Raw genomic sequence first — 11,252 nt, forward strand, 5'->3', positions numbered from 1 at the left:
TATAAGATTTAAGTTATTTGGTTTTCCATTACAACTAAATTTCAACTATTTTATTTTTATTTAAATAAATATTTAAAAAAAAATTACAAAATTAACTTCCATTTAAATTTTGATTGGGAATAAAAGCACAGCGGAAAGAAAATAGGAAATGGTTTTTCTTTTCATGAAAATGGATTTAGTAAACTTAGTTGTCATAGCCCAGCATAAAACAAATATTTTGAGGAGACTTACCAGATAAAGAAAGGATGGAAATTTAAAGACAGGCAGAAAATTCAATAATTTTAACTTAGTCATTTTAACTTTTAAGTTACGACACGGAGAAAGTGAGTAAGCAGACAACTAATGCGACCACAACACAACCGTGCATGATCACCCCATGAAACCCACACAGCAACCAGACATCCAAAAAGAGTCATCTCGCGATCATCTCATTAACCTCACACATCATCTCATCCCAACCACAACGCGATACCCGCCATTAATTGGAGGAAAGTAGAGCACACCTATACGAGAAGCAACCCGCCCAGCACACCTAAAATTATGATTATTTCCCTTGAACTCTTTCTATTTGACCCGTTCATCTGCCTCCCTGGCGGATAGGCTCCCGGTGTAACAGCTGGCGACTGTGTGTGCCGCTTCGTTGGTGCAATAGCTGGCCCTTTTGCCGTGGATGGAGATGGAGGCAAAATCGAGTTAAAGAAAGGATACATTTCATAATGGGCATTGCAGCTTTTGCTCAAAACTGTAGCTCCTGCGCTTCCAGGAATTCTTGATAAAATAAAATTGATTGCGCTTAAGAGACATATTTTGCATTGGATACTTGATATATCTCTCGTGCACTGCACCACACCGTAAATCCTTCGAGACAGGGAGTCTGTACTTGTTCCCGAAGCATATAACTTAGATCCAGACACTGCTTCACCTGACAAATTGGTTAATAGGCTCTCAACGGCCGCGTTAAAAACATCGGGGGTGGATACATTACTTCGATTATAATTATACCATCCACCAGTAGACATTTGTCCGAAGAAATCATATTTTTCATAACGTAAGAAGCAGTCATCCAACAAAATTAAACCACCGCCGGTATTCCCACATTTGTGCCGAATTGTAGTGACTGCTCTATGGGAGCAGTTGCGGCACTGTTCGGCTGTTGTGTCCCTGGAACATTGTAGGAGGCCATATATTTGGCCATGCACACCAGTGTTAAAACCAGTTTGGGAGGTGTGTTGAACAAGACTATGAAAGACTGTATTCAGATTGCTGTCTAACGTACTACCGTGCGTATAGTTGAAGTCGAAGAAGCACACAGTGTGTGGAACCTGGAGTGAATTGGCAGGAAAAGCAATGAGTATGAGGAGAAGTAGGATGATGTAGAAGAGCCTAATAATTTGCCCCATCACGAAGAATCCCTTCGTTGGAAGTAGAATTCTGGTGGTCACTGAACAAAGAAAGGAGACTCTGCAGGGGATGCCAACGTTGTTCCTGCAATTCTGTATATATAGATTTGAGTAATTGAATTGCATATTCTATATATAAGAATGAGAACAAGGTTCGAAGTTTTAGGCACATTGTCCACCAAGGAAAAAAATAACGCACGAGAGTCAATTCAAGTCCGATACGAACATTTTTGATATTTTTTGGGGTGTGGAGCGGGTATAACGGGATTCCACTTGACCACATTCACGTTTAAGATAAAAAGGCCAAAAAGTCCGTTGGGATTTCGCGCTATATGTATTCACGGTTCTCTTTCCTTGAATGCCAGCGTTACTTTGACTTTGACTCCAGTTTGGTTCAACAAATAAAATTTAATATAATATAATATACCTTATATATTAATATATAGAGATATAAAAGGGATATATATATTAATGATGTGCTATATATTATAGATATTATAATACCTTATATAATATATTAATATATTATATATCATATTAATAATTACATTATATTATATTATAATAATATATAGTTATCGTACGTATATTAATTATATCTAATAGATATTAATAATATAGCTTAATGGTATTAGCTTATAGTAATTAGTCTCCATCTAGTTTTTAGATCTTTTAGAAAAAGTTTTCCAAGCTTTTCCTAGGAAATTTTAGTGACAATAACTAGAGCATAGGAATCACACACAAAGCATGTGATATGTCTTTGTGAATGTAGAGGGAAAGCAAGTTATTCATGAAGCACTCAAAATGTACTTTTGAGGCTCTTGAGTTTCAATACAAACTCTATGATGGTGTATGGGTTAATCCCAAGAAATTTGTAGCTATGTAACACTTTCCCTATCTTGAAAAATGACAAACTTATGTGAATTCTTTGGAATTTCAAATCCATAGTCTACAAAGCCTAACTATGGTAAGAAAAGGCTCCTATCTGCACCATATCAAACCCAAAAGTTGGGCAGTTAACATGGTGGCCCTGGGTCTTTTTTATTGGGCTTGAGCTATAGGAGCTTCATTTAGCCCATGTTGTCCTCATTTACTCCCCTTACTCATATATAGACTCTAACACCCATTATTATTGTGTAAATTTTGCATTTATTGAACTAAAATTCAAATATACCCTATAAAATTCATGTGTAGTTATTTTAGTACTAGATCAAAAACTTGATATTGTGAATATTGAAAGAGAGATTGGGTATCTTTCCTAACTATAATCAATTACTTAAGTGTACTAGATGGTTTTCAGAACTTCCCAATAGTGTTGATATGAAACTAAAGGCATTGAAATCTAACTATGGTGCTCAAAACCTCCTAATCGCACACATATCCCCCTAAATGGAAGAAATCCTTTAAAAAGGATCCACGAGATAGTTTAGGGGCTTCTTCATGGGTAATAAGCCAAATAACCTTTATACATGGTCTCAAGAACTTATTTTCCTCCATTTCATACTTTATTGTCCCTAATACCCATTTGTATTTTGAAAAACATACCAATGGGTAGAGTCTATTTTTGTTTATTTCCCCTTAATAACCTCATTATAACAGAAAAAAATAAACTCTACCCTCTTACTAACCTCATCATAAGAATGCACACAATAAATACAACTAGAATCATATTGTACCTCATAAGCTAATGGGACTATATTCATAGGGACTTTTGGAATAAGAAAAAGGGGAAAAATTTGACAATTGTGTGCACTACGAACATGGCAACAACTCATTTACACAGAAAAACTTTTAGATATAGAAATAAACAAAAAACATTCCCAGAAAATATAAATTGTGTTTGCTGTGTAGTATAGATTTAGTATGCAAACTATGAAAACACATATAAAAGAAAATACAAACTATGAAAACACATATAAAAGGAATAAATAAGAACAAAAGGCTTGGAACGAAAATACAAACTATGAAAACTCATATAAAAGAAATAAATCAGAACCCAAGATTTGAAACTCCACAAGTCCACGCATCCATCGACTTCAAAAATTCTAAATCATGAGGTCTAATTGAAACAAAATGAGCTATATGGAGACAAAGAGATTGTCGTGGAGTTAGTGATTGCTAAAGTTTGTAGTGAGTATTGTTTCTTTCTCTAATAAATTATGTCAATGTCAATTTGTGAGTAGTTCCACGAGTATTAATTTGCTCTACTATTACTAGAATATTAATATTATATATATGGTACTAGTACACTATATTCTAATAATCCCCTATAATATTATATTATACCATAGTTAGTAATATTATATTAGATTACTAATATTAATAAATAAATCATTTCTATATTGGGCCTTGTAGAATTTGAGAGAGATAATGTATTGTTAATCATTGAATTTAACAACACCACACCTTATTAGCATTTGATGCCCTTAATGCAAATTATTGTGATAAAAGAGGAATGATAATAGGCTATATCAAGGAGTCGAAAGAGAAAAACTTACACTCTTGATAGAAGTGAAGGCCCAATGTCTCCCCAACACCTGAGACTTTGCAAGTCCTTATGCAATCTTGGGTGAATAGCTAAATTTAATTCCAAAAAGGTTCCTCAAAATGGATGAAAACTGTGCTACAAACACCTCCCATAATTATCATAACACAAAGGTATATTTCACATATCTCATCTTAATTGTCTCTTTAATCTAGTTTATTACATTTATAATATTTGTAAACCTAATTTACATTTTAGATCTATGGGTTATGGAACACTACACATAATAAGTGATAGGGTATACCCCTATATGGGATTATACTATACCCTATATATTAGTATCCCTATATACCTAGGGTATATATTATCCTATAATATCCTAGGGGATAATATATTATATAGGATATCCTAATATAATAATATTATTATATCCCCGTATATATATAGGGTACCCTATTATTAGAGGCTATTAATATAGATACCCTAATACTTATATATATCCCCTATACTATGGGATAATATATATATCCCTATTACACTATAATACGGGTATCCTAATAGTGTCCTATATTATAAGGGATATATATATTAATAATAATATATAGGGATACCCTTAGTAGGGATAAATGGATACTAGTATATATAGGGTATACCCTGTATAATGATGATAAGGGTAATAATATATTATATATTAATGATATTATATATATATATATATATATATATATATATATAATATCATTAATATATAATATATTATTATATCAGTATCCCTATATACCTAGGGTATATATTATCCTATAATATCCTAGGGGATAATATATTATATAAGATATCCTAATATAATAATATTATTATATCCCCGTATATATATAGGGTACCCTATTATTAGAGGCTATTAATATAGATACCCTAATACTTATATATATCCCCTATACTATGGGATAATATATATATCCCTATTACACTATAATACGGGTATCCTAATAGTGTCCTATATTATAAGGGATATATATATTAATAATAATATATAGGGATACCCTTAGTAGGGATAAATGGATACTAGTATATATAGGGTATACCCTGTATAATGATGATAAGGGTAATAATATATTATATATTAATAATATTATATATATATATATATATATATATATATATATATATATATAGGGTATCCTATTATACAAACCTTTGATACATTGTAATGATTGAATGTGCATTATTTATCTACAATTATGTACAAGTTGTAATCACATGGTAGATTACACTGTGTTTTAAATCCTAGGTTGGAAATTTATATATGGTGTTATATGGTGTGAGAAATTCACATGCCCAACTTTTACCCACAATCTATAGGGTTGAATGAATCTTATATTTTGGTTCTGAAATTCTAAGTACAATGACAAGACGCTTGCATTCTTTCTTCTATCAATATTCAGAACAAAGATTACACAAAACGTCAGACATAACAACTTGATTCAATGAGAATTGATATTATTACCAACAAAATGCTAAACATGAATATAAGCACATGTAATAAATCAAATTATTATCTTTTCTCTCAATAATTTCCCAGTGATTTGGTTGCAAAGGAATGATTCACCTTCCAATTGTAGGGATCAATTTAAATTCCATGCTTTGGCTATCCCTTTACATAATCATAATATTGTAACAAATGCATTAATATTATTAATCATATTATAATATATAGCACCATATATATATATATATATATATATATATATATATACATATACACATACATATATATATATGGATGGATAATATATATATATATGTGTGTGTGTGTATATGTATATATCTATATATATGTATATACATGTATATATATACACACACACACATATCTGTGTGTGTGTATATATATATATATATAGTATTAGATATTACTAACTATATATTGATTATATAGTAATATATAGTATATCATATTAATAGTGATATAATGATAATCTATTACCCATATAATATAGTATCATGTATTACATATTGGGATACTGACATCTTGGGCTAAGAAGTAACCCTGCGGAGGCTATGGATGCCTGCTAGTAGCAATGACTCTACCTATGATTATAAGAGGTCATCTGTATAAGTAAACAAAACAACATGATTTTGTGCTTTAACTTTAAATTGTCATCAATTTAAAAGTTATTGTCAATTATCATTGTTATAATCAATATTTACGAGATACACAAAATGATAGTATTTTGATTTCGTTAAGAGTTCCAAAGAAAAGTCTAAATCCTAGCAATTTGATTTAATTTAACTTCTATTCATTTTTCCTTTGAATTTTATCATCAATTTTACAAAGATAATTGGTTCTTCATAGTATGTCACTATTGTTGTGGTAAAACACAACCCCTCACCTAGATTTTTCACAAAGTCGTAGGGACCCTTCTATTTTGGGTTTAGATAACTCCACTATTTTTGGACGTTTGGGTAAATTTTGATTTCGTTGGTATTTATTGCCTGAATTTGGAACTTTTTAAGGGGAGGATCATATCTTGGTTGTAGCGACTATCACCTTGGTAACTAATATATACTAGTATATAATATAATAATATATATATATCACTTATACTATTATATCCCTAATAAGGTATATTAATATATATAAGGGGATACTATAGTAAGGTATATATACCTAATAAATTACTCTATATCCCTATATAATATTATTAGTATATATATTATATTATATATATTACTATATTATTATTCCTATAGTACCTATAATAGTATATATAATACTATATACATAATATTAATGATTATAATTAAAGTGGGGAATTTTAACCCATTCAGATAGTCATGAAAATGACTCTCTCATAGAAAGAAGTGACAGAAGGCAACAGCTCTGGTTCTAGGATTTAACAAAACTAGTGGCAGAGAGTACCAAGCATCCATGGAGACACAGGGAGGGAGCTCCACTCCCTCTTACAGTTACATGGTAGCAAATAGAGGAAGAGGAAGGAAAAAGAACAAACCTCCACAGTCCTTGGAGTTCAATACAAAAGACACAGAAACTCAGAAGGCGGGAGGTAGCAAAACCAATGCAGATCAAGGGGCCCACGAAAAAGACTATCGGGATGAGAAAGAGGAACAAAGAGGTCAAGGGTCAGAGAATAGAGCTAAGATGGGACCCTATAAACCCAAGACCACAACTAAACCTCAGCTTATTCTAAACGATCCAGCTCTGCAAGCACACAGGGTTCACATGGCTAGCTATGCCATCATATGTAAATTTATGTGAATCTGGCCATCAAAGAAAGCGTTGTACACCTGGATAAAATACAACTGGAAGCCAAAGGGGGAGTTAAATATTCATCTTGGATCCAAAGGTTTTTTCACTGTGGTGTTTGCGAGAGGGCCATACTTCTTTACAGTTGTTGGACTCTATATGAGGCCATGGACGATGAACTTTGTGCCAGAACGAGAAACCTTCACTTTGGTACCAGTATGGATTCGACTATACTCCTTACCTTTAGATTATTGGATGCCAGAGTCTTTAAAAGCTATAGGTAATAAATTAGGTCATTTCTTAAAAATTTTAGAGGCAACTCTAAGGGGAAAATATACATCCTATGCCCGTATATGTGTGGAGATGGACCTATCAGGAGCCCTTCCAGATCAGGTCATTCTAGAAGTCTATGATGAGGAATGGGTTCAAGCAGCTGACTATGAACATATCCCATTCAGATGTCACAAATGTCATGAGCATAGGCATTTATCTAAAGACTGTCCTCTCAATCGAAGGGAGGAAAACCTAAATACCAACAAAGGAAAAGACCAGATAGGTTTCACCAAGGTAGGAGGAAAAGGAAAAGGAGGAGGAAGGAAGACACAAAAGAACTCTAGTGTGAATGATAAAACAAAAAGTTACAACAATTTTGAGATCTTAGGAGAAAAAGAAGCTGAGGGAGGGGATAAAGAGAGTACAGAGAATCAGACAGCAAGGGGGAAAGAAAAAGAGACCAGCATGGAGTACATTCAGGAATAGAATGAACACACAATGGACCCTTTGAGTACCATGGAAGTATAAAAAGACTAGGAAATGATTCAAAGTGAAAGTGGTACAGAGGATCAAGATTTACAGGAGATCTTGGAAAGGGAGAACCCAGAGTTGGAAAAGTTTCTAGAACAGGGTGGCAACCTGGGAATAAACTCCATCTCTCGGGAGGACATGGACAAAGTCCAACAAATATTCTTTAACAAGGCACATCAAACAGCTGCAGGAGTCAAAAGAGGACATGAAAACCAGGAAAACAAAGGAACATCCTCAATAGGATTAATAAGAGGAAAATTATCAAAGAATCCAGGCAAAAGGAGGGGAAGAAAAAGATAGAAAGAATTACTATTGGAGTGTGGGAAGCTCATGATTGATCCAGGAAGGATGAAAGGCCTTTCTAGTTACTCCTTTATAATCCCACCTCAATGAAGATCACAACCTGGAACATTAGAGATCTAGGTAGTAAAAGAAAACAGAGGAATCTTGGTAAAAGGATTAGAGAGGAAAAACATGACATAGTATTCATATAGGAAACAAAATGCTCAGTGGAGAGGATCCACGAAAAGCATAGCAAATGGGTAAATAGATATGAATACCTTGAAGTTAAGGCAAATAAATCTGCTGGTGGAATTCTCACTCTCTGGGATCCACAGGAATTTGGTGTGATTGATGCAGAGGCATCCAGACATCACCTTTCTCTGATTTTCTAACTGGAGGGTGACAGGCAATGTTACATGATCACCAATTTCTATGGTCCACAACCAATGGAGGACAAACTTTGACTCCTCACAACACTATAGAATATGAAAAAGAGATACCGAGCTTTACCATGGATTCTTGGAGGTGATTTTAACATAACAAACTCACTCACGGAGAAGAAAGGAGGAACTAGTATACTTGGGAGGGATTCAATTTCCTTCTAGCACTTGATCACCAATATGAAATTGGTTGATATGGAAACAAGCAATGGAATATTTACTTGGAATAACAAAAGCGGAGGTCCTACCCAAGTGACCTCAAAATTGGATAGATTTATGGTTTTAGAGGAACTTCTTCTCAGGGGAAGCATCATTACTACACTCATACTACCTTTTGGGGGTTCATATCACTGGCCTATCCAATTGGAGGCTTCCCTTTTTTGAAAAGCATGGAACACCCCCTTCAGCTTTGAGAATGCTTGGCTCACACACTTAGATTTCCTCACAAATATTGAACAATGGTGGAAGGAAGATCCTCATCTTCAAGGAAAAAACATGTTCTTGCTTCATTGTAGGCTCAAACACATTAAAGGTAGACTCAAAGAGTGGAACAAAAAGGAATTTGGTAACATATTCAAAGCTAAAGGAGAGGTGGAAAAGAAACTAAAGGAAATAAACCAGATCCTTATCACAGAAGGTTGCACAGATGAAATGAAAGAGATGGCAGAGTCACTCCAACAGGAGTGGGACAACAGATGCCTTCAAGAGGAAATACTCTGCAGATAGAAATCCAGAGTACAATGGATTAAAGAAGGGGAGAGAAACACCAAATTCTTTCACAGATCCACCATAGCTCACAGAAACAACAACAAAATTTTGAAACTTACAGATCAGCATGGTATAGAGAGAGACACTCATGAAGAGATGGAGAAGGTTCTACTACAGCATTTTTAGAAAATTACTGAGGAAACCTCGAAAAATAGATACCAGTTTATGGAAAAATTCACTCAGTACATCCCTAAATTGGTCACCAGAGAAGATAGTTTCAATCTCAATAGACCAGTAACAGTGGAATAAATTGAGGAAGCTGTGAAAGAGAAGCAAAATGGGAAAGCACTAGGCCCGAATGGCTTTAATGTGGACCTTTTCAAAGCTTGTTGGAAGATATTGAAATAGGACATCTTGGAGGTAGTGGAAGAATCTCAAAGATTTAAGAAAGTCTTAAAGGCGCTCAATGAATCTTTCATAGCCTTAATCCCCAGAGAGGAGAAGGCCACCTCTCCAGACAGATTTTGACCTATAGCATTATGCAATGTGATTTACAAAATTATATCCAAAGTCATTGCCAACCATCTTAAACCTCTCCCCCAACCCTAGTGTCAGAGGAACAAATAGGCTATGTGGAAGGAAGACAAATTATAGATAATATAATTCAAGAACATGAAACGGTTCATTCACTCATTACCAACAAACAAGCAGGAATGATAATGCAACTAGACATAGAAAAGGCCTATGACAAACTTAGCTGGTCTTACATAAGAGAAATTTTAAAAGCCTATGGCATTGATCACAATTGGATTAAATGGGTTATGGTGCTAGTTACCACATCCAACTGTTCAATTCTTCTCAATGGCACTCCTTCCAAATCCTTCAAGCCTTCTAGAGGTCTCAGACAAGGAGATCCTCTTTCTCCTTTCCTCTTCATTCTAATGATGGAAGGGTTAGGAAGAGCTATCAGAGCTACTAAGGAAGAAGGAATAATTCAAGGTCTGAGACTCACTCATGGTGGGGACACAGTGACACATCAACAATTTGTGGATGACACTATGCTTCAAGGCACACCCACTATTAAGGAAGCCAAAGCATTGAAACAGATTCTGAGTGAGTTTGCTAGGGCAAAGGGCATTGAGGTAAGTCTCACTAAATCAAAAATCTTCTTTTTCAATACAGATATTTCAATTCAAAGAAATATTTCTAGAATTTTGGGCTTTCAAGGGGAGACACTACCTGTGAAGTACCTGGGAGTTCCTCTCACTGACAAACCGCTTCACAAGGATATCTGGGAGCCTATTCTTAATAAGCTAAAAGATACAATCAGGAAATGGACAAACAGACCACTAAATTTAGCAAGGAGACTAGTTCTCACTAAGGTTGTCCTATAAAGTATCCCTATCTATATGCTATCTGCCATTCCAGCACCAGTCGGTGTAATGACCAATATAAGAAACATTCAGAGAGACTTTCCCTAGGGGAAAGGCGAAGAAAAGAAGAAATGGGACCTTGTGGCATGGGATAGAGTATGCAAACCTAAGTCCCATGGTGCCTTGGGTCTTCATGACCCAGGAATTCTAAATAGAGTTCTTGGCACCAAAATCTAGTGGAGATGGTTGAAAGAAATTCAAGCCCCTTGGGAAAAAATCTAGAAGCACAAATATGCTAGTGAATGGCAAGAGGAAAATCTCATCAAAATGATAGGACAGTTAAAAGTTTTTGCAATATGGAATAGGGCATGGGAGAACAGAGCCCTAGTCCAAACATAGTTTCTGGGAGATCAGAAATGGGAACCTGGCTTAGTTCTGGGAGGACAATTGGTAGCAGGAGGACAATCTCCAAAGTGAAGAATTAGTAGACATTCA

At 34.5% G+C, this 11,252-nt stretch overlaps 1 protein-coding gene across 1 annotated transcript; it reads right to left on the reverse strand.

Annotated features, from left to right (window-relative positions):
- Nucleotides 1–503: 503 nt before the first annotated feature.
- LOC149213345 (cysteine-rich repeat secretory protein 38-like) lies at nucleotides 504–1,400 on the reverse strand. Its single transcript, XM_089388984.1, has one exon. It carries the CDS (start codon nucleotides 1,398–1,400, stop codon nucleotides 504–506), a length of 897 nt encoding a protein of 298 aa, XP_089245110.1.
- Between the last annotated feature and the right edge of the window lie 9,852 nt (nucleotides 1,401–11,252).

Source organism: Pinus tabuliformis, chromosome 1_1 (assembly GCF_031772625.1).
Source record: "Pinus tabuliformis cultivar Carrire ecotype Pingquan chromosome 1_1, CPIR1, whole genome shotgun sequence".
Taxonomy (NCBI): Eukaryota; Viridiplantae; Streptophyta; class Pinopsida; order Pinales; family Pinaceae; genus Pinus; species Pinus tabuliformis.

What these genes read in the sequence shown, in the direction of transcription:
- LOC149213345 (XM_089388984.1), bottom strand. Translation starts at nt 1,400, where the DNA reads ATGGGGCAAATTATTAGGCTCTTCTACATCATCCTACTTCTCCTCATA.